The sequence below is a fragment of the Talpa europaea genome (genome assembly GCF_964194135.1).
Source record: "Talpa europaea genome assembly, chromosome: 11".
NCBI classification, from domain to species: Eukaryota; Metazoa; Chordata; class Mammalia; order Eulipotyphla; family Talpidae; genus Talpa; species Talpa europaea.
The window spans coordinates 73,333,542-73,358,403 of NC_140078.1; the positions used below are offsets into that span (position 1 = coordinate 73,333,542).

At 38.3% G+C, this 24,862-nt stretch overlaps 1 protein-coding gene across 2 annotated transcripts in view; it reads right to left on the reverse strand.

Annotated features, from left to right (window-relative positions):
- SACM1L (SAC1 like phosphatidylinositide phosphatase) overlaps positions 1 to 19,764 on the reverse strand; it is a gene marked incomplete at both ends in the record, with an annotated part of 39,172 nt that extends 19,408 nt beyond the window's left edge. Inside the window, 8 exons of one of the 2 annotated variants that reach the window (XM_084248388.1) lie at positions 646 to 747; positions 3,201 to 3,234; positions 4,074 to 4,133; positions 7,054 to 7,203; positions 9,676 to 9,803; positions 10,265 to 10,339; positions 12,382 to 12,479; positions 19,733 to 19,764. In XM_084248388.1, coding sequence (XP_084104514.1) covers positions 646 to 747; positions 3,201 to 3,234; positions 4,074 to 4,133; positions 7,054 to 7,203; positions 9,676 to 9,803; positions 10,265 to 10,339; positions 12,382 to 12,479; positions 19,733 to 19,764 — 679 coding nt within the window. Of the gene's footprint in view, positions 1 to 645; positions 748 to 3,200; positions 3,235 to 4,073; positions 4,134 to 7,053; positions 7,204 to 9,675; positions 9,804 to 10,264; positions 10,340 to 12,381; positions 12,480 to 19,732 lie in introns of those variants that run through there. The other variant, XM_084248389.1, reaches the window with a different exon arrangement.
- Positions 19,765 to 24,862: the final 5,098 nt, after the last annotated feature.

The following is a 24,862-nucleotide window of genomic DNA, read 5'->3' on the forward strand; positions in this document are numbered from 1 at the left end:
CTTGGCCAGGTCATACTTATGTCTTTCTTCTTCTACTACATCATCTGTCTGAGGAAGATTAGCCGCATAACCATTACAACTTCCTGGGCCAAAATATCTAGGACTTATCAAATGGCCCACAGCACGGCTTCTGATTATTAAAAAAATTACACTTTTCATTATGACAAATAAGTTTTAATACATATTTTATAGTTTAGTTGAGCAAATTAGCATGCTGATAGTATAGAATCAAGAGAATTAGTGCTCAAAATATAAATTTAAACTTTGAAGACATAAAGTCAAATTCTAGCTTTATGAATCCCAAGAAATCAAGAGCAATAAAAGAAAATACTTTCTGATATAAGTTTACATTATACTGAAAATGATACTGAGTTTAGCTCCGCTTTTAGAAATCCAGCAAAAAAATCAGTTTTTAAAGCAGTAAGCAGCAGAGTAGGATGTCCTGTTGACATCTGCAGTGTAACTATAGTAGCCAGAGAAAAGAACAGAAGACATGTCTAATACTATATTAATGCAGGAAATACTTAACAAGGCTATCAAATGATAATGAAAACTAAATGCAGAAGTTTAAATTCATGTCATGGTTAGACAAAATGTTAGTGATATAATCCAGTACTCCAATCAGGCTAACAAAATTAATCTCACCTCTTACATAATAGCGTACACCAGCTCTGAAACAACTCCTCCTCGAGATGAGAATCCAATCAAAGTATTTTCCATTAATAGAACATGAGTGCATAGTAATAACTTAAGTACATTAAGAAAAATATACAGAAATCATATGTATTAGGTCTAGATTAAATTTGAAGTGTCTATTTACCCTAGAATGAATGACTCCATCTTTAAAAGAAAAAAAAGGACAAAGAACAAGCAAATCTTTATTACTCAACTGTGAAATTTTGTTAAGTTAGTAACCCTAGTGATATAGACTAATATTATACTTAAGTGCTTCATCATGGTGTTTCTACTTAAGTAATAATCATATTATTTATTTAATCATATTATTTTGAGTGGTTCATCATGGTGTTTCTACTTAAGTAATAATGATATTATTACTTAGTCATATTATTTTCCCTTATATTTTCAACCACTTTCTAAAAGTAAATAATTATTAATCATATCACCAAAACACTGACTTCAAACAAAAAAACATAATAATTTAAAATAGATCAACCTCAACTAAGAAATGTGAAAAAAGGAAAAAACATATAGACTACAGTTTAAAAAAAAAATTGCATAATTACATAACTACAGTATTAGTCTTAACAGTTGATAAGCGTATGAAGATTTATAGATTAAACTATCAAATAAAAATGATCTAGAAACAGACATTTTAACTCCACTTTTTCCTTCAAACAGGAAAACCTGAATATAAATAGTGTTATCTACAAAAGCTATTCTTAATATCCAGCTATCTCCCTAACTACTGGTTAACAGTATACATCATATAACTCACTACCATTCACTGCCAGAATAAAGGGTTAATGAAGTCTTTGGAGTTGACAAACCTCTTACATTAAAATAAGGTTTTTATTATGTATACAGTATCAGAAAAGAACATATTATATATAAATATTTACAAAAATGCCCATGTATGGGGAATTCTTTCTTAACAGGTAGTTTCTGAATGGGGTGATGGAAACATTTTGAATAGTTTGCATAATATTGTGAATGTAATTAAGTTGTAACTAAATTGTACACTTAATGGTTAAAATGGCAAATTTTGTTAAATATATTCGATAATAAATATTAAACACACACAAATTCCTCCTTTGAAGCACCCAGAGTACTCACTCTTCTTACAGTTCCCTAACTGTCCTCCAAGAGGTAACTGCTCATCACTTCCCTGCTTGTCCTTCTAGTTTCTAAACAATAAATTATTTAGTATGAATAATTTTTTACCTTTTTTGCACAGAAGGAATTATAATGTATATAAGAGCCTAAGATTCATCCTTACACTGCATGAAGCAGATACCTCCTCTTCAATGTTGAGTACAATCTGTAAGGACCAGAGCACAAGACACCTCATTCTTCTGCTGATGGAATTTGTGGGGTTCAGAGTTCACTCTGCCAGTGATGCTTGACTAGTGATGTTTGGCTAAATACAAAACTGTTTCTAAAGTCATGTAGGAAAACTGTTCTATAATCTCAAAACTGTTCTATAAACTCATTATTATTCATTCACAATCTCATTTTTTGGGGAAAAATGGCCCAAATACCTAAAAGTATTAACTAAACACATTTGTTGTTTTTATTTTTTTTAATTTTTACTAAGAAGAACTGAGGTGTAGGCCAGAAGTACAGGGGGCAAGGAGGATTCAGAAGATTCACCAGAGACAGAGTGGGGAGGAGAACAGGCAGATTTACTGAAATATACTGCTGAGGAGAGTAGTGGGCAAAACAGAAGAGGTCAGCTGCACCATGTGGGCCAGCTCCCTGGCCAGGGATTGAACTCATACCTTAGCAGTGACAGTGTGATAACGCTGAGACTTAACCCTTAGACCACCAGAGAGGTCCAACCTTGGAAAGCTTGGAAAGGGAAGGAGGGGGAATCAAAAAGGAAAAATCAATTAAGTAAAAGCTTTTATCTTGAGATTTCTTATTTTTATTTCTCTATAACTGTGGAAAATGGCTCTTCTGTTACTTTTCTGTTTTCCTTTAAGTATAACAAGTATAATAATTTAAGGAAATCATATTAACATAACAGACAAATCACGGACTGTTGTGTTAATATGCATCTTAAGGGCACTCGACAGGCAGATCACCCCAGTTCTTGCAGGGCATAGTTTCGATTATCCTTAGGCATGCATCAGCACACTTTGCTTATACTTTAATAGCCAGCTCACTTTACATCTCCATTTTTATTGTGATGTTTATGATAAAGATAGGTTTTTAAAATGAATTTACAATTAATCATTATGCATTCTGCATTTGTACTGACTTCCACCCAGAACCATCAACCCCAGAACGCTTGAACAGAGAGAATAATGTAGACTGATGAACTCATTCTTTCAAGAAAAAAATCATTTATAATCAGTATCATAAGATTTTATGTTAATAGGTTTGATTTTGTTATCAAAAGCAGTTTCTACTAATTCTAAAATATTCTTCTCATGCTATATTTGAGACTGTTGCAAAATCTGCCTTATATTAGAATAAAGCCTGTTAGAAAACTAAAGAGGAATACAATTTAAGGATACAGCCATGTAACACTGGAAGTGCAAACCTATGGACCTGAAATGAAGAGATATGTTATATTCAGGCATAAGTAAACTTTAAAAATAAATAAAAAGCACTATATAAAAAATATTTACGCTTAGGGAATAAGGTAGTAGTAAGCTTGTGAGTGACTTTTAATTTTAAAGTCCTCTGATGTAACACTGTCTTTTCAATTACAAATTTTAAGTGTGTGTTACAATCATTTGGGTTTGCATATTCACACATTTTGGAACATTAATGAAACTCCATGAAGTTGCTCTTTGCCTACAAAAACTTCACTTCCTCAGGGAAAAAGATATACCCATGCAAACTGTTTGCTACTGGAACAAAAGTAAAATCAAAGCAAATGTGAGGAAATAAAGCAATTTATTTGCCCTATCTATTTGCTAAAGCAAACCTGTAAGGCAAATCTATTTACCTAAATGCATTCCCTAGCTGGGTGTCTTTGTTTATACCTCTTTTGTATAAGCAAAGGACAGGGGAAGGCAACATGTGTGCACATCTCTCCTAAGTGACTGAAAGGAATCATGTTTCCACAGGAAAACAAATGCAGAGCTCTCTACTTTAGGTCCTCAGGTCTCATTATTCCTCCGCCAGGACCCATTCTCTCTCTTATACAAAGCAAGCAAAAATTACTTTTGCTTAAGTTATTTTACTTTACTTAAGTCTTCTGTAGGAAGATCAGAGTAAAACAGACTTCTTTAACCTAGAATTTTATGAAAGGTAGACCTAATCCAAGTTCATAAGTTATAAAACTATTTACTAAAATCTCTGGTGATTAGTCATTTTATAATATGGATTCAATCAACACTTGGACTGTAACAATTTAGCAAGTTTTATTTAGTGTATATTACCTCTGGCTGTGCAGCAAGTTCTCTGAGAAGATGACCATTCCATACAAACCGCTGATCTGCCTGAGAGAGAAGTTCTAAGATTAATATTTTCCACCAACTTGAGTTTCTACAGAAAGAAAACCAGATCAATGTTTCCACCAGGTGGCCACAAACAGCTCTTTGACATAATCCAAGCAGAACTCAGAACTCCCCTTCCCTTCAAATCTGTCCTCTAAGTATTCCTATCTCGTTGCCTCAAGTTAATGGATTGGCCCTGATAGAAACCTGCAAACCCCTCAGAGTACTTCTTTCTCTTAATTTAGTCAACCATCACATTCTAAATCTCCTTTCAAATCCATCCTCTCTTGAATATTTAGTGTTATTCTGTGTGGTAGACATCAGGTCAAAGGCCAAAAGGGTAGAAATAATAAAGAAGCAGATTTTAGCTAAGTATAAAAAATGATTGTATAGCAACATAAGTGTCTATATAATAGTGAAAGAGTAGCTTAATGGAGTAGAAGTTCCTCCAATGCTATGGACATTGAGCATAATCACATGTATAAAGTTTTTAGAGCAGAACTATGATGCATAAAAAATGAGATAAGCATTTCTTGAATAAAATGAAAGTTGGAATATTTGGGAAAAAAAAAATCCATCCTCTCTTCTATGTCTACTTCCACCACCACTGGCCAACACGTGACCCTAACCTAACTACTAAAATAGCTTTCTTGCCTTCAAATCTTGGCTTTGACCTTCCCACCAATTCCTCTACATGCTGTCAGCAGAGTTCTCTAACTTGACATATCTCCTTTCTTCTAGAACTACTTCAACAGCTCTGTTACCTAGAGAAACAAATCTTTGCAGTCTAGTCTAACCAGTTGTGGGAGTTGGCAGCCCCTATTGAACTCTGATCTCACCTCTGGCTTTCAAGCTATAAACTATAGAAGAAACTCCCTCAACAACGCAGTAACCAATTCTTTTTATAAAACAATTCTTTCTATAAAATACACCAATGGATCAGGGGGTTGCAATTGTATGGGGAATATAAAAATAAAAAAAAAATGTACATGCATATAAAAAAAAAATACACCAACAGGACACTTCCTCATCCTTGCCCTCCGAAGCTGAAAGTCACAGGGTGTAGGTTGTGCATTTAGTCATAACTAGTTGAAGGGTACATTTCCCCAGATTTAGGTGTGTGCTCCCAGCTTGCTTGTGCCAGCTGTACTTGTCATTACTATTACCAATACATATTTTAAATAAATATTTTATAAATCAACGAAATATGACTTTAAAACAACCTACTGTTTCTATAAAGTTAAATGATTTGAAATTTCACTTTATGAAATACAAGTTATTAAAATAAAACTGCTGTTGAGTTAGGAATAAGAGTGGCAAGTATAAAAGAATAGGGAAACAATGAGAATCCAGAGAATTCTGCAAAGAGATTGCTCTGCAAGTGTCAAAATCTTTAAAGAGCCTCAAACTGAAAAGCATTATCAATGTAATTTACACAGGAAAGACAATTAGATATCAGAAAAATCAAAACCAAAGAAAAACTTATGGTCCTACATTAAAAAATATATGGTCCTACATAAAAAAAAATGACCAATGTAAAATTTTACATTTTAAGGTAAAATGTTTACAGTATATATGGTTGGTTTTCTCATTTTATGAATCCCTTTATTAATTTTAACTGACACTTAATTAGTTGACAAAAACCTCCCTTCCTATCCCAATAAATAAGATAGCAGCTTCTTCAATTTAGTCTAATATTGCCACTGCTTCCGCCTGGAACCTCCCCCTCTCCTCTTGTCATCTGACCAGTAAGGCCTACATAACAAGTCTCAAATGTTAGCACCCGTAGCAAAGACACCCATCACTCCCCCCACAGAGAGAGAGCGCTCCACCTTCTTCCAGGATACCTCAACACCCACTTTGGTTCATATCCCCATGATAGCAACAGTGTTCCCTTATTTTGTGATTGCTTGAATTTCTGCTTCCTCAGAAGACTGCAGATTCCCACAAGGCAGTCTTTGCATTCTGTGTCCCCAGTGGCTAGTGCAGTTGCTGATACATAGCAGGAATTTGAGAGAGGGATATTTGATAAACAAAAGGAGAATATAGCAACTGCTTTTATAAGCAAGAGTCTTATAGTTAAAAGCCGAATTTCTTGATTGCTTAGCTTACATTTAAACTTATATCTAAGCTTGCATATAATTTTACTATATTACATTATAAAATCTTAAAAGACCCAGACAACTAAAAATACTGACTTAGGCTGAACATGATGAAATTATCATTCTTATAATTCAAAAATGGTCAATTACTAGTAAATTCATAAATGAAATACAAGTTATTAAAAGGTAACTGAAAGCAACCTTTTAAATGCTCCCCAGACACATCTAAGATTTCTTAATCAAGTCAAGCAGTATTCTTAAAAAGCAGCGATTTTAAGCTGATACCATTTGAGGCCTAGTTTAAGGAAACACTAATCTTAAAGATAAAACACCCACCTTAAACAAAAAGGTATTTTTCAAGTTCTTAAATCAACTGTTACTTTTCTAGCTTCAGAAACTATAAATTAGTTCACTGCAGAAAAACATCACCTGTTAGAACAATAATTTTATAAGCATTATTATGTTGCTAATGCTGATAACTGGTGACACTGCAAACACTCAGAGCTAGGAAATTACCTTAAATACATGCACTTTAGACGGCTTTTCTAATACCTTCACAAGCTGTTTGCAATCCCACCTGTGAAACATACAGAGATTCTGTTGGCCCTGAATTTGGGATTGTGGTGGATGTTTGAAACAAAGTGTATTTTCAAAGTCACTCTAATTCAATAGCAGTTTTGTTTTAATAAATTGCCCTTGTTAAGTCAAATTTCAGCCAGGATTGAGAAAATTCAATATATACTTTGATGGGTAAAGCAAAGAACAGCCCTTTGAAAATAAAATAAGGAAAATAAATAAAAATAACTGAAGATTAAGCTTACCCTTTCTAAAAGACTCATTTCTTGGAATTCTGGACTAGTGTTGGACAGTCGCTGTAAAGTATGAGTCAAATCATATGTTGTTGAAAAGTAAAAGCCATCCATACTCAAGACATGATTTATCATCGCCAGGAAAGTTTTGTTATCTTGTAACTGTAAATGAAGGGGAGAAAATAAAATCAGTATCTCATACCCGAAAAGGAATCTGTCAGCATGAAAAAAAAAAAAAAACCTATCAAGTCCAGTTACATACAACAGTCACAAGGACTTGGCCTGGGCTGGGGAAACCCACCATTTTCCCAGAACCTAGGACAGTTCCTGACACACATTAAGATGCTGAGTAAACAATATTAATGAAAGGCAAAACTCCTTCCCTTTGGTAACCTTCAAAACTTATACTCAAAAGGTCAGAAGAGTTATAATAATACATTATCATCCTAGGTTATGACCTACTGTGTGCCAGATACTTTACATAAATTTTCTTTCATCTTCACAACTGCTCAGCTAGGTTGGCATAATTATCCTCATTTGACAAATAAAAAACAATTTTAAATTCATAAAGGGCCCAGTAACACAAAGAATAAATGACAAGCATAATGTCATCCTCATTCTCAAGAAATTTTACTGGCTTGGGCTGAATGGGAAGTAAAGTGGAATTAAAAAAAAAAAAAATCACAAAGATTAAAAAGTCCAGGAAGAGTTAAATTTATCTTTATTTTAATCATTATTTTGCTAGCTTTCCCACTAAATACCAAATTCAACATGTTTTTCCTTTCAAAAAATAATTGGTAATGTTAGTAACCTTCATGTTATAATTCTACATACCATAAAATTTTTAATTTGGACTCAGACACGTTTTAAAAAAAAAAGGTACAAGCAAAGCATATGTAGTGAGCAATGCTAAAATTAGTTACATGGCCTGACAACAAGTACAGCAATCAAGAGAAAATTGTTCAAGTAAATATTACCAGGAAATTAAATAAATAGTTATTTTTACTCTTAAAATATCATGTCTCAGAGAGAATAAATACACTTATAAGTAAAAAAAGAAAATCTAAAGTTTAAACTAAAGTATAAAAAAGCATTCCTACAGTTTTATTTAGCCATTAAGAAAAATAAAGAATATTTATCACTGGTAAGTTACATGTTTAAAAATAGTAAGTTTTCTTTTAGAAACAAACATTTTTGTGATCTTGGAGAATTATATAAAAATATTTTTACAGCAAACACTGTAAATACAATTAATTTATAAAAGCAACACTCAATAGGTATAAATCTCTAAACATAAAATTGATGTTAGAAGAAATTTCAAAAACTAGAACAAGACAATGCCATACATCTAAGTTTTAAAAAACACTTCAAATAAAAATACATATATATTATGTGAATATTAATAAAGGTAGTTCTTACTTTTTGTGGTATGGTGGAACTGTAAAAATGACCAATTTATCTTTATAATCTTAAACCATCATTAATCAATGGCAGAAATAATGATGGTTATAGGATCTTTAAAAATTTTGCCAAAACATTAAAAATTCCACTATAAGTTTTAGGTGTACAGGGAAATGGAAAAAATGGTAAAATATTTATTTAGTGCAGTATAATTTAGTACAGTGCAAAATATGAGAATCACTGAGGAATAAATTGTATTTCTTATAAAAAATTTATCAAGAGTGCTTGAACAGTGCTGTCTTCTTAAATACTTTATGATACAGAATATCTTTTCCACACCTTGGCTAATTGCCACAGTTTTCTAAGCCTAGACCTCCTCCTAACACTTCATCCTTTGCACTTTCAAAGTCGTGAAATATCTCCAAGTGTTTTTTTAATGTGGAGTTTATAGCTCACATCATTTTCACTGGGACATCTTCTACCTTTCCAACACAAACACTTCATCATTAATGTCAATAAATTCACCTTCACCAAGACCTCTGGCAGGGTACCTTAAGGGTGAACATGTCGGGACTCCCATGTTCAGCTATACTCCATCTTTTCAATTCTAATTTCATGTCTACAGCTGTCAGTTTTTGTTTCTTTGCACTTTGATCTTCAGTGGGCTATTTCTTTAGTTAATATACCATAGTAACTGAAATTTACACCACGTTGTTGGGGGACTGGTATTAACTAACCATGGTAACTAAAACATAGTCACATAAAACCTTGCAAGAGGATTGTTTGAAAATACACACACACAAATATATACACAACCTATATTGATATGTGGTAAAAGAAAACTTTTTCTCTGGGGAAAGAGGAAATGAAATGGATGAGTAGATTTTAAAGGTATTTATTATTTTATTTCTTTACAAAAAGAATATGGAATTAAGTCAGTATTGATTATATATGGGCATTTTCTGTTTGTCCTTTTTCTATAAATATTCCATAACTTTAAGAACTGAGTTACTAAAAAAAACAAAACAGATCAAAACCAGGAGCAATAAAACATATGAAGGACTTTTTAAAAATACATTTTATAGCTAGGAATAAATGTAGCACAGCCATACTCTATGGGTTGCCTAAAGAGACTAAAATGAAATCCACCAAACATTCTTTGTATTTCCTCTCTTCCCACCACCCTCATAGTCCTCTTTAGGTTTGCAATTAGCAAATTCTTACAGTTCTTACCTGAATATCAGTTAAATGCAACATTGTCTTCTTATAAGAAAGGACATCAAAATCTGTTGCTTTCCAGATTACATGATTGAAAAATTCACCTACTTTTGTCTTTTTGGTAATGACAATTAGATAATTACCTGCATAAAGTAAAGCCAAACATATATAAATGTAAGTAAGGTACCTCTAAAGCCAAAAGAACCAATCTTTATTGTTTAAATTCTAAAGGCTAGCAGAATGAGACTGTCTTATATAAAGACCCAGTTTTTGGTCCTCTAAAAGGCATGGAATAAAATACTCCTTCCACCAATGCATTAAAATTTTTATCTAAATACTCTTAGAATTTATGAAAACTACACCACTGGAGAGTTCAACTCTACTTGAAATAAAACCAAAAATAAAACTCTTTTAATAGAACCTTGGGCTAATGAATTTAGCTTCTTGGCATTTGGGGTATTTTATACTTTCATAAAATAATGACAAATACCTAAAGTATACATTTATTGCCTAAAGCATGATATGAGGTGTGCCTTTTCATGTAACACTATAAAAGTGTCAATTTAATTACCTTCTTTGCCAATCTTAGTTTATTTCTTCTTACCTGCCACCAGATGAATCGTGCCCAATATACCAAATATTGGTCTTGTGACAGCTGAAGGAGGAATATCTTTCTTGACTTTAAAATAAAATAAGAAAAAGAAAACGCTCACCAATAGAAAGGTAAATTTAGTTTGGTTTTAATAGCTACTGCAACTAAAAACACACAATTTGTTCTTAGAAAGCAATATTCCTTCATTAGTATTAGATCTCCATTTAGACAAAATCTAAAATAAAAATGTCCATGTTATAGTAAGGCTGTCCAGAACACACTGTCAAAATGTAACATGCTTCAACATCCTCATCAAATAAGGTGTGGTTATTTCTAGTGTAAATTTTCAAACTTATTCAACCTCTTGCCAGAAACAAAGTCTCTATTCCTTTAAGAGAATTTGAAAGTGAATGGAAATGGAGATTGACACAAGATATCAATCACAAGATGCAATTAATGGAATGCAAAAAAAGGCTTGCCTATCCAAGGCTAAAGAATGTGGGAAATGGAGGTTTTCCTTCCAAGAGAGGAAGGAGGAAAGAAAAGCATCTTCCTCAGGTCTCAAAAGTAATCATATAGGGCCTCCCTGGTGGCGCAAGGGGTTAAGCACCGCACTATGAAGCAATCCACAGCCTCTGCAACACGAGAGTTCGATCCCCGGCGGGCCAGGGAGAAACCCACATGGCGCAGCAGACCTCTCCTGCCTTGTCCGCTGCTCCCGTCAGCAGCGTATTTTAGTCTGCCTGTTCTGCTCCCTGCTCTGTTTCTGGTGAATCCTCTCACCCACCACACCTCTGGCCTGTACCCCAGCTCTTGAATGCATAAATAAATCTTTTTTAAAAAAAAAGTAATTTATATAAGTACAGAGGCATCATCATTAACTCTGATTTTATTAATACTGTCCTTCCTAATAAAAAATAAAAGAATATTTATAGATCACAGGTCTCATTTCACAATTTTAAACCAGTCTGCTTCACAAAATATATTTTGGAGAACTTCTAGTTCAAGGAATCCACGAAAAAGCAAAGAGGTAGCGTCTCCCAGTTAAAAGAAGCTTACTGGGCTGCATTCATATTACCTCCATGTCTTCTCCGAGTCATGACTCATAGCAAAGTAAAGGCTCTATGAAGGTCTAAGTAAAATAAAGCTATTCCCCTATTTATTTCAAAGTTTCCCAAATTCATGCATGGAGACATGAGTTTTATTTCAGTCACAGTTTAATACCCTGACACCCACTTTGAAACACTGCTGTGAACAGAGTCCTGTTTCTAAAGACAGTCCTGTTATTATAAATAAAGTGATTCTGACTAAGGTATAAAATTCACTTGCTTCTCTTAATAACTTGATTTACTGAGTAATGCCATGCCACAATTAACTAATATGAAAAATGGTAATACCAGTAGTGCAAAGTTCAGAGAAAGATCATTTGCTAAACTTAAATGTACTACTGATAGAGCTATAAATTATATTAATGAGTTCAATTGCAATAAAATTACAATAATTTTAAGAACATGTTATTTTTACATGGAAGGGAAAAAAAAAACCCTCTTTCCCTGGCAATGGTTTACATTCCCAGTGGAAAAAAGAAACTGAAAGAGAAACTGAGCAAGTCTGCCCTTCATCCTCGTTGGCTTCAGGTCAAAATATTTCTTCATGTGTCTACTTCTTGGGATTGTCGTTATATGCAAATTACTCATAACTAGCTTTGCCCACTCAAATGAGTGCAATCCCTACCTACAACAAAAAGTCACTGAACAGTCAAAAGTCATTAAAAATATAGAGCTTTTATAATACACTAGGCTGTATCAATATGATATAAAGAAGTGATTAAAATTTGGGAGAAGAGTACTAATATTGGTTAAAATCAATCAGCAGCTAACAAGCAACAGACATAGAAAATGCAAAATTATCAAACTGAAACAGAGTTCTAATTCCATCTGGTCAAAGGAAAACTACAATGGTTCTTAGCAGGATAACCAAATAAATGGCAATTTAGTCATACCTTTCCTACATTTTATAGGAAGACACTCAGATTCACACACTGACATATTCACACTCTGAGTACTTTAATTATTACAAGCTAGGTATAAAATCTTTCTCAGACATTTCTAAATATGGCTATAAAATACCTGAGAGGGTAACTTCTGTGGACACACGGTCGATGATGAGGACGTCATCTGCTCCATCATCACAAGCTTCCACATAAAATTTTTCAGGTGTGATATGTCTAGGAAGAAATTTAAAACCATAAATAAATAAAATGAACACTTATACAAAACTATCTTAACAATTTTAGAAGAGTTTTAATTTGGCATCTTTCCCAGCTTCTGAGTAAATGAAGCTGATGTCCTTATGAGTTTAGTGCAACTCTTTCACTTGTGTTTTTATTGCTGACAAGGTTTTAATTTTCTGTAAATCACCTATTTGACCTATACAAGAAAGTCATAATAAAATAGCACAGGACGTAATGTAGCACAGTACTTGGGAGCACAGTCTACAGAAGCAGAATACCTGTGCACCTAGTAACCAACCCTGGGGCTAGTTCCTTAATCTCTCTATTCTTCAGTTCTCTTATCCATAAAATAAGAATAATACCAGATTCATAAGATAGCATTAGGAGGATAAAATGAGCAATCTTTCATAAGCACTTAGATTATCTCACACACAGTAAGCAAGATGTAAATATTAGCTGAAAATACCAAGAAACACATTTTTAATAAAACGTTTCCAGGAAATTGTTTTAAAATAAACTACTTTTAACACCAGGGGTGTTTTGTTGAATGCCACATATGTGTTTCTGGAAAAAACTTGTCATTCTACAAAATGAAAGATAAAGGTGGTAAAATTAGGATTAGGATAAACTTTTAAATGTATACAAGTTTATAACAAAAAATAACAGTTGTTTCCTTTGGAGATAACTTGATAGCACAAGCAAGTAATTTAGCATAGCTGGAGCTGTCTCAGGAAACATTAAAAAATGAACAGAAACAACAGAGTGAAAATGCAGATTTGCAGGTAGTAAAACAAGGTAGACTGAGGCTGCTGTTAAGGTGGGCACAGGAGAAAGTACAACCCTCCCTGACTGACCAAGGCTGGGGAGAGAAATAGATTTTCCTTTTATTTGTTTTCAGTAACTAATCTTTACTGTGCTTAAACCACATTTGAAAGAATTTCTGTCTGTGCAGCAGTTACATGAGGACAATTTATTATACTCCATCTATTCCATTCCCCTTGCCTATGACAGATCTTAATGCAAACCCACACAACCATCATTGATATTTCTTAGTTACTATTCATGTACAAGCTATTTGGTGTTATAGAAATAAGTCCTCTAAAAGAAAATAATTGTATTAATCATTTTTTTACTGTAAGTTCTTCAAGGGATAATCAACCCCTTAATTAACCAAATATAACTTATCCTTTTACTAACTTAATATAAGGCTTGTTCCCTCAGTAGGGGGATGGGATATGCCCTGGGAATAAAAATTAAATTTTAACAAATGATGCAAAATGCAACAAATAAGACAAATTTGCTTCAAATATGGCAGTCACCACTGCTAGCTAAATATAATAGCTCATTCTTTTTGATTGTTGAATAGTATTCCATTGTAATATATCACAACTCACTTGTGGATCTATCCATTTACTTGTTGATAGGCATTTGGGTTGCATCCACTTGGAATGTTATGCATAAAGGCTCTATGAACATTCTTATACAGCAGTCACCCATATCTACAGGAGATAAATTCCAAGACCCCCATGGGATGCCCCAAACTGCACACAGTATCCAATCTTATATATACTATTTTTTTCCCTTATACATGCTTATCTGTGAAAAGTCTAATTTATAAGTTAGGCATAGTAAGAGATTCACAACAACAATAATAAAAAAGAACCATTATAACACATTATTAATTGTTATAATGTTATATTAATATAATTGTAATAAAAGGTGAACGTGTAAACATGGTATATGTCTCTCTCTCTCTCAAAATAGCTTTGGTATGTAACATTTTCAGACCATGAACGATTTCGGGTAACTGAACCAGAGTGGCATGTAGCCCTGCTAACAATGCTGACATCTTAATTTTAACCCAGTAAGACTCGTGTAGAACCAACAGAAACTGTGAGACAATACATTTGTGTTATGTCTCTAAGTTTATGGTGATTTGGAACAGCAGCAACAGAAAACTAGCACTGAGATTAAATCCCCCCCCCCCCCCTTGAATGAAATAACCTTCACATTAATGCTTGGTCAAAACACTCCCACAAGCAGGCACGTGCATAAAGATAAAACACTTAACCTTCCTGGCACTGAGGAATGAGATGTTTTCCTCAACTGAATTTTCTGATGCCTGGTATTCCTACATGATAAACTCCTTACAAACCATTTTTAATGGAAAGTCTTTAATTTTATTAGGCCAAGATAGTTCCTTATTTCTTAACCTTAGCATAAATAACAATGTTCTCGTGACTGGTTAGCATCTATTTTGGCTATCAACAAGTAAAAATTCAGATAGTAAAAAAGATTCTTCTGATCCTACTACAGCCATCCTAGATCACCAATCCTCCTTTAGGTCCAGCAGTCTCTGCTCACTGGGTTACTCCTTGGGCACTCTCCTACGGCCCGGTTTCATCTCTGACTACCCCGGAACCTAACACAATCCCAACCCCAGCTTATATTTCTAGGAAGTCAGTTCACTTTAATTTCATCCTCTTCTACAAAATCTCTAGGTTCCATCTGCTTCCTACTCTCTGTACATCCTAAAACCCATTCTCTCCAACAACCACACTCCTTCATGGGACCAGGCCTAACAGTCCCCTAATCTGGAGCTCCCAAGAGCACAATCTTCCAGAACCTCAGGCCCTACAAAGAATGCTCTTCTACCAACATGCTCTATACTCACTCAGCATCACCAAGCCCTAAAATACCCCTTTAGGGTACATAAGAACTACCAGGACATCTGGTTAAACTTTTGGATTCCTAGACCCCACCTCCAGAAATTTCACTTAGTAAATATAATGTGGGGCTCTGGAAAAAGCTTTTAAAACAAGCACCGCCTTCCTAGGTAAACTCCCTGACAGTCCCCTTACTTTCCCACCCTAAAGTCCCTCTTGTTCTAACTAAGCTACTTAAGATGGTGTCTAAAGCCATATAGCAAGTGACTCAGTTTTGCTGGTTCTCTCCCATGGATACAGGAGGTATACATGTTATTAAACTTCTTTTGGACTTAAAAAATAAAACAAGCACATCAAGTGACCTAATGCAGACTACTACTAACCTGGACTTTCTAAACTGAACCCCCCATCCAAAGTCCTAGATACAAGTCTATTGCATCTGGGCCTACATTTATGACACTAAATTTTAGCTTCTTTCCATCCTTCCTTGAAGAGAGCTATGTGAATAATGTGAATGCTCACTGTACTAGACAGACTACATATGTCTTTATCACAGTGCAGCTTAGTTTATATCTGTTCTCAGGGTTACATCAAATCTGTCAGACGGATCTCACAGCTATGACCATCTTTTAACAACAAAGATAACTTACTAACAGACAAAACGGTGAATCAAGCAGCAGCCTGATTCACTACCTAAAGCAATTCCCATCTTACACCTTTTTCAGCTGATTTTTTTAAAGACAAAGAACATACTCTGATATCTCCAGTAATGCATTTCTGTTGCAATCATTTCGTAATTTAAAATCTATCACTATCTGACATTATCCATGCTTACACAAATGATTAAAAAAGAAAAAAAGAAGTCACAAAGTAGGATATTTAAAACTATGGATGTTTTTAAAAGTATGGATGTTTAAATTCTGAATCATGATCCTATTTTGCATAGTAAAAATCCACAGGTTCATGTCAACTTTTCAATTATAGGTGACTCATTTTTACACCAGACATATGTGAGATAAAGGCTAGAGCAATCTGATAAAAGAAAAACAGGTAATCTAATGCAGTGTAATGGAAAGATCATTGACCTCTGAGCCTGGCCTGTGGTGTTTCAAGGCCAGTCCCGCCATGGCTTGGCTATATGACCTGAATATGGGACCAAAGTCAGTTATTTCCTTATCTTCAACAATGACAGAGGATATATATCAACCTATGACCTCACAGAAGGAATGAAAAGATAATAATGTACATGAAAAGACTTAAGCTGCTGCTACTTCAAAAGATTCCAAATTACCCCAGACTGTGTTCTTTATGAAGTACTGGTAGGTGTTCTGCACTTCTTTTTCTTTTTTTTTTTTAAGATATATTTATTTATACAAGAACCGGGGTACAGGCCAGATACACAGGAAGGTGAGAAGATTCACCAGAGACAGAGCGGGGGAACAGACAGACTGACGAAATACACTGCTGAGGAGAGCAGCGGGGCGAGACAGGAGAGGTCTGCTGCACCATGTGAGATTCTCACAGGCCAGCCGGCCAGCTGGGATCAAACCCGCTCTGCAGAGGCTGTGGACAGTTTCACAGTGCGGCACTCAACCACCTCTGCCACCAGGGAGGCCCCTGCACTTCTTTTTCTTTATGCAGGTGATTCACTGGAATCTGCTCTGAAAAGGCTTTGTGCTAGATACTGAGGAGGACTGGAGAAGAAATAAATGTTAAGATGTTTCTAATATATTCCACATGTTTGCAACCTAGTTGGAGAAACAAAGTACATACAATGATTTTATCATTTCTAGGTGGCAAAGTAAGTGGCTCAAAAAATACTGAGGATGTGATCAGCATATAAAGAGGGGGAACAGGAAGACTGCATTCTGGATGGAAGGATCAAAGTAAGCCCAAGTTTTGATGCCAGAAGATGGTGGCCAAGTCTGGTAGAAGGCAGGGCAGGGGAATCCTTGGGCAGTTATGTGAAATAAAGTTCGGTGTCAGATTGTGAAGAAGCTAGGAAACAGATGAGTAAGAAGTGGGGATTTCAACCTTTAGGTCAATCAGAGGGAACCGAGACTGTGCAGGGGAGCAGAAAATTAAATCAGGGCATTAGGAAGGTGAACTTCAGAGTAGGGCAAAGATGGGCTGGAGAAAATATATGACATAATATAGAACAAATTATTTAAAATCCCAAGCACTTCAATATTTAAATACCCAGCAGTCATACTTTTGCAATAAGCTATCTCTTATGGATATATTTTTTTTAAGATTTATTTATTTATTTATTTATTTATTTATTTATACAAGCACTGGGTACAGTCAGAAACGTGGGAGGGTGAGAGATTTCACCAGAGCCAGAGCGGGGAACAGAACAAGGAAGTACACTGCTGGGGGGAGCAGCAGGTGGCAGGAGAGGTCTGTGCACCATGTGGGACCCTCGCCCAGTGGCCGGGGATAGAACCAGTGCTGCAGGGGCTGCGGGCAGCTTCGCAACCCAGCGCTCAACCACTGCGCCACCGGGGAGGCCCTCTTATGGATATTTTTAAAAGCACATCTTTATGTGTAGGATATCTCTTATATCCTACTAATTCTGATATAGGTCAGAAACTCTTCCACATGCAAATGCAGGTAAAAAAAGAATACTCATTAGGTGGGAGGCCATATTTAAAAACTTTGAACAGCATTTAAAAACCTTGAGCCAAAGAGCAGGAAGGACCAAAAAGAAGCAAAAGGAGCAAAGCCTATAACTCACAAACTCCTTAGTACAGAAAAAGCTGCAAGAAAAGTTGTATCTTCACATTTACACAGGCACTCAAAAACTTTTCCAGAGAAAAAATTAAGGACTCAAAAATTAGACAATGAGTTTTACACAACCCCTGATTTACTCTCTCATCCAAACAGTTTCCACAACTCACAAAAATCAATACAAAAGTATCAGCCTCATCACTTAAGGGCAACTTTTCTTCTCTTTTAGGGATTGAGAGCCCAACCCCCTCCCCCAATGGTAAATTTAGGGCTTCTTTGGCAGCTCATAAACAATCATAACTCTCAAGTTCTCCATCCCATTCAATCTTTGCCACAGGAAAATTCAATTGCATTTTGTAACCTAACGCTAAGCTGCATTAAGCCAAGGTTCCATATTGTTTAAACACATTTGAGACCTGGTGTAGGATCGTATTAAACCCTTTAGTGGCTATCAGATAGACAGCAATAGCCTAATGAGCCAGCAAAGCACACGTGACACTGGCCTGGCCAGTACTCTAGTCAAAGACACTTTCCTGAACTCATTCACCAACAAGGTGATCACCTTGCAAAGAGCAACTGTGAGAGAATAAGGAAACTTGGCAAGGAAAATGTGGAGGGAAATGAATAGTTGAGTTTTCAAAGAAAATTACAGTGAACAGAAGTTGCAAAGGGAGTGAGCTAAGAAAACATTATCAGTTTTTCCCCAAAGTATTTGATGTAGATGACTTCATTCCCAATCTTGCAACCCAAATTTAAACTGAACCTTCCAGAAAGTTAAGTGGGCTTGACATTCTGGGGAACACAGAAAGTGCACAAGGCCACATTCTGCTGTCCTTCGATGCCTGCAAAAGGAAATGTGATAGCTAGGACTAAAGGCCAAGATATTTTAACTTATTTACGGTGCTAGCTTCTGCAGCACATAGACTAAAATGAACTTATTTAGGAATGGGTAAGCTCCTCAAAAAAATCACACAACTGCTTCTGCTGTCAAAGACACAGTCAGACTACAGCCACTGGCCTTTCAGTCTAGAGAGAAAGTGTCCAACAAATAAACTGAGTAGAACCGAGTTACTCAGAGCCGAGAAAAGTGTAGGGCACGACGGTAATGCTAAGGAAATGCATGCTTTTATTTACCCAGAACAAGCCAAAAACTCTACAAATAACTAATTTACAATTCTAACAACCAGAGTCTATTTCTCAAAGCCTCAAAAACTTGGCTTTATCTTAAAGTCAAGCTGCAATGCCAAATCTCTCCAGCTTTATACTGCAGCTGTATAAAAGTTAAAGGCAAGTAAGTCTTTCAAGATTTTAACAGTATTGAATGCCTGTTTCTTACATTTTTTTGGCCTGCATCTTAAAGACTTCGATGCCCAGAGAGAGAGAGAGAGAGAGAGAGAGAGAGCGCTCTGTCAATTGGGGTTTGGAGTCTAAAGTGGTGCTATACAGGCTCATTAAATAAGGGAAGTGGGAGGGGGAAGACATTTCCATCTTTCCCTAATAAGCTATAAGGATACACTGAGCTGTCATCTCTCCAAAAAAAAAGAAAGAAAGAAAAGTGGGGAACGCGTGTCCTGGGGGCTGCAACCAAATGCCCACCCTGCTCGCGGAGCCGGCCGCAGCGTCGCTGTCCCGCCCGGGCGCGGAGACACACCGGGAGGCCGTCGCTCCCCGGCCTGTGGCGATCCGGGCGTGGCCTTGGGGCGGCCGCGACCCACAAGAACCCGGACGGGCCACGCGCGAGGCTCCCGCACCCGCCCGGCGCCGCGGGCTCCGGAGCCGTCCCCAGGCCGGCGGCCGCACCTGCCGCCCTCACGCCCTTTCGGCCAACGACCTCCAGCCCGGGGGACTCACAGCTTCAGCTGCCCGTAGGTCGTCGCCGCCATCGTGCACCACCTCCTCGGGCCTCCTCGCTCCCCGCCCCGCCCCGCGCCGCGCCGCGCCGCCACCTCCGCTACGGCGCTACCGGTCACCCAGGCTCGGCGGCCGCAGCGCCGGGCCCTGCCCCGCCTCTTTCCCCGCCCCGCCCTGTTCGATGGCGAACGGGAGGCGGCCGTGGACAAACTTAGTGCGCGCGCTGGAGCACGCGATGGGAGGGGCCTGAGGCGATGGCTTGGAGGGCGCCGCGGAGCGCCGTGACGTAGCCGCTGAGGATTGGCGGAGCGCGTTGGCTGGGGAAGAGACCGAGCGCGGGGACCTGTGGGCCGACGCCGCCGGGGCGGAAATGCAAGGCTTCTGTGCGCGACTGTGAAGTTGCGTAAGACATGACCTGTGTGGCAGCGCGGTCTCTAGCAGTACGGGGCCAGTGGCGCAATGGATAACGCGTCTGACTACGGATCAGAAGATTCTAGGTTCGACTCCTGGCTGGCTCGAGGCGTACTTTTTTTTTCCCCCCCTTTTTTTTGCCACGTTCGGGCTTGGCGTTAGTGTGTTGGAAAGCACTATGGCTAGAGCGTGACGGTTAAACTCCTAGAGTTTTAACGCTACTTTGCCCAAAATGTCATCTTTTAAGTTGTACTTGGATCCTGACATTTGGTGAGGTGGTTGTCAAGAGCAAAGCGTCCCACGGAGGCGGCACATGAGGAGTCTATGGAAATGGAGTGCATGTAGGAAAACCCCTGGAAAGGTGGCAGTGTGACGTGGGGGTTGTGTCCGCTTCAGAGTGCCCGTGTCCGGAGGTGACCTACCGCGTGACAGGAAAGCGCGTTTAGGGGCAAGGGTCGCGGCCTCTGGAGCCGCGACCCCGGTCCAGCCCGCGGTGGGCGCAGCGCTGACCCCGGCCAAGGGCGCGCTGCAGTGCGGCTGCGCGCCTGGCCGGGGCCCACAGCCCTAACTCGGAGGTCCGGGCGCCAGAAGAACTCGGGCCCCAGATCCCAACAGGAAACCTTAAAACAGGGCGTTTTCACAGTCAAGACGACCCCAGGAAGTCTAGTCTACTGCGCCGCGTTGTATTGGCGCCTGAGGAGGCCTGACACGTCTGCGGCGGAACCGGGACTAGAACCCGGGACACCCGCGCGGTGTCTACCAGTCCTTCTGATCGTTCATCTCGCCACTATAAACTGTTCATCCGAGGAAATTATGGAAAATCTATAAAGTACAGGAAATTTCTAGGATAAAAGTAATGCGAATTACCGTTCCGAAATCTTTAACATTTTTTTTTCCCTTATGCCTTTCCTTCCACACTTTTAACTGTGGATATACTTAACAAGCGCTTTCCCAAATTTGGGTATCAGAACTCATGTTTTCATTTGTCCCCTTCGTTTTTGTCTGCGATTTAAGGTCATTCCGTATTATGTGAGGATAACCCAGTAGAGAACTAGATGTTTTAAGTATTGTCCCTTGGTTGGGTTGTCACTTCAACTTAAATAAATAAACAAACTTGGGTTGTCACTTTAACTTAAAAAAAATAAAACCGTGTTGAATTGTTTCTGATGTTATCAGGTGGGCTTTTAAAGACCCATTTCATGGACATTTTCTAAAGACTTGGTACATATTTTCAAATTGCCCTCCAAAAACCTTAAGCCAATATACACATCCATCAACAGCATGTTTCCTTGCATGACACTATTTCTTTGCAATTGTCATTTTCATCTGCCAGAATCCATGAAACCATGTCATGCTAGCGTATTAGTCTGCAAGTAGGGTAAAATCCCAGCCCCTTCAGTTCTGATACCTATGTGTTCCTTTAGGAATCCATCTCTCTAAAAGACCAAATCCAGTTAGCAAAGGGACCACCTGCTTACTCACACACAAAGACGCAGGAAACATCATTATGTTGGACACTTTAATCAGCTACAGATTGAAGCAGTTTTATTGTCATAATATTCTGAATACTTTTATAGGAAGTTAAAATTTTGAATTGATAATCACATAGTTTGAAAAAGTTGATGATAAAATTTTGAATGATTTTATAGTAAAAGAAGAGATGGGGAAAATAATTTCTCTGAACAGTGAAATTTTCACACACTATATGGAAATTTCCCACTCCTGTCCAGTTCTGGCTCAGAACAATAGATATTTACTCCCTTGTTCCTACGTTTTTAAAGGGTTACTTTCAATAGTAACTGAGAAATTAGGACTTATTCCTGTCACAAGAGAGACTACAAAGAATTTGGCTAACAAGTGCATCAAGCAAGAGCGGCTCGGGGTCCAATCTGCACATTCTTCATAGGGGTACCAGCAGCCATCGTGGCGATCGTGTTCTCAAGCGTGGAAAATGGCATACAAACACAGCTGCAAAGGACTTTGAGTTCCAAATACAGCTGACCTTTGAACAACTGGGGTCAACTGAACCCTCAAAGTCAAAAATTCATATATAATCTTGACTCACCCAAACTTAACTAAAGTTGCCCCTTGGTATCTGCGGGAGGTTGGCTTCACGATACACACCCCCTCCCGGAGAATGTTCGAGTCCCTAAGAGTGGGACCTCCCTCTCCATGGCTCTGCATCCTTGGGGTCATCAACAATGATGTTGGTCAGCTGAATCTGAGGATGCAGAACCTGGGACAGAGCGAATCCACACGTGAGTGGGCCTGCACAGTTCAAACCCCTGTTGTTCAACGGTCAACGGTACTATTGTCTCAAATCCTAACACTGTTTTTTCATTGTTTAAGTTGACTCAAGGCCATGGAAACAAGGCAGCACCTGCAGATGACGAGAACTCTCAATTATCCCATCGGCCACCAGGACAAGATGGCAGAACCTCACTGACTCCACTGAAGGCTTTCACTCTAGCATTAACCATGGAGGAATGCATCACTCTCTAACAGATGGGGAATAAAAAGGAGAGAGAGATAGAGGGAGGGAGGGTGAGAGGGAGGAGTTGGGGTAGAGAGAGTCCTGAGGTAGCAAGCCAAACAGGGTTTTTGGCTTTTCTCAGACCACCTAGGCAGCTTTTTAATGTTTCTAACTGGGGAGGGTGAGGAAGGGAAGGAGACACAAGAAAAAACTAAAGGGCAAATGAGGCCAGGGAAGAGGCTGGGTCTGGAATCAGGCTATTCCTAATTCTCTTCATGTTCTATAGAGTCCAAGAGTTGTCTAAAAGAACTAGGGAAAGGCTATTTGCTCTAAATTTTAAAACAAACTGACTCACCCTGGTCTGCCAGGTGCTTGTATTTTCTTTCTAGGTACCTATAAATACAATCCCATAACAGTTCTATTTGACTAATAACTTATAGAAAGTTTAAAATACCAGGTAGTGGAGAGTTTTTCATGGCTTTTGTGCAAACGCCTGAGGAGGAGATAAAAACTGCATGATTCCTACCTGGTGTCCCCTCCTGTTATGCTGATAACAAGAGAAGCTGCTGCTTGGGTTTCTTGGGTGTCTGGAAAATTAATAATGATCTTCAATAATATAAAAAGCCAGATTTGCAGAGACAGCTGAATCATTTTAAATTAAAAAATTCATTTTCAAAACTTTAAATGAAATGTTTTTCATTTAAAAAATGAATCACGGATTTTAAAACCAATTAGTTACTGAATTTTCAAACAAATCCCTGCTACTTCTGACGATGGTTCCAAGGCAATTTTCTTCACTCTGTCTGACCTGAGTAAAGGTGTGTGAGCAAAGTTGGAAACATTCCTAGGATGGCAAAGACAGGTCAAGATATATTGGCTGGCTTCACTTGCCCACCAGCCTTGCCAAAAATGGGCTAGTGACTTGCTAAGAGAGGGGGCAAGCCCAGGGCTCACGTCTCTAGTCTCCTGCACTCACGGATTTTAGGGTCTTCAGCCCTTTAAAGGAACCAACAAAACTCTGCAGCCCAAGCTGAAGAATCATCTGGCCAAAGGATTCCAACAGAATATATTTAATAAAAATGGAAAAGACAATTAGCAATGCCAATTCTGTACTGCTACAGGCAATGGCTACCAAATGAGGCAAAACGTGGCCTAGAAGTGGAGCTGGGACCAGTGTCAAGTTTGTGAGTCTCCTGTGCCTTGGGTTCCACTGACCAAGCATGGGAGCGCCCGGCAGCCAGTTCCTTTGCTGAGGGTAGGAGGTGAGGACACGGAGAACATGCCAGGTGCCATTTTATGCCTAGCTGGCAGCAGTGAAATGCCCCCCACTCACTGCAGCAAGGCTCTGGGACCCTCCCCACAGGCTGAGAAGGGCAAATGGTGGCCAACTTTTGTTTTTTAATACCTTCTTCTCATTCAAATACCAACGGATATTGATCTCAGGAGTACGACACACAGGGTAGATTCTGCCTCAGTGCAAAGGCAGCCTCGCCACTCTGTGGCCCTCCCTCAGCCCAGGCCACCTGGGGAGAAGCTGATGAAATGCATAAGGCAATGGCACCCAATTTCAACTGGATCTATTCCCCACTGACCTTTAGTAAGAGATTACAGTGCCCTGAACTGCTGGAGTCTGGCCTGTGTAAAGCCAGAGATTCCTAAAACACCAAGAAGGTATCTGAGTCCAGTGTGATGGCCAAATTCCTGCTGAATCTGTGATTTGGTGAAGCTCTTGTCTGTGAGGTATTTTTTGCGTGTGGAAGACTGAAAGTGGAGGGAAACAATTTTTTTCAAAAAGAAAAAAACAGATAAAAGCTGTGTACCTTGTATCGGTCTCTTCAAACAAAATGCTTGTGCCAAGAATTGGGCAAGAGAGAAACCTGTGACATGAGTATAATAACTTACCCTGAGGTACTCCCTCCCAAGCTGGCTTAGAGATCTCTCTCACACACACAAACTCTCCTCATTTACAAGGGGCTAGCTCTCAGCATGTAGGCAGGACTTCCCCAAAGCCCATTAAAGTAAGCTAAAACAGGCACACAAGATGTCCCCACAGAAGATCCTGAGACTTGCCTTAGCAAGAGGACTCCAAAGTCACAGACTCCAGAGAGCTCCCGGAAGGGGAGCAGGGGGAAGATGCAAACAGGTGGGCAAAAAAACCCGGTGCCTGCACCAAGTTCTTGTCCCAAAGCACACATTGCTAAAATAGGGGCAATCTCTGTTAGCCCTCAGGCTGCCTCTAAGGGAGT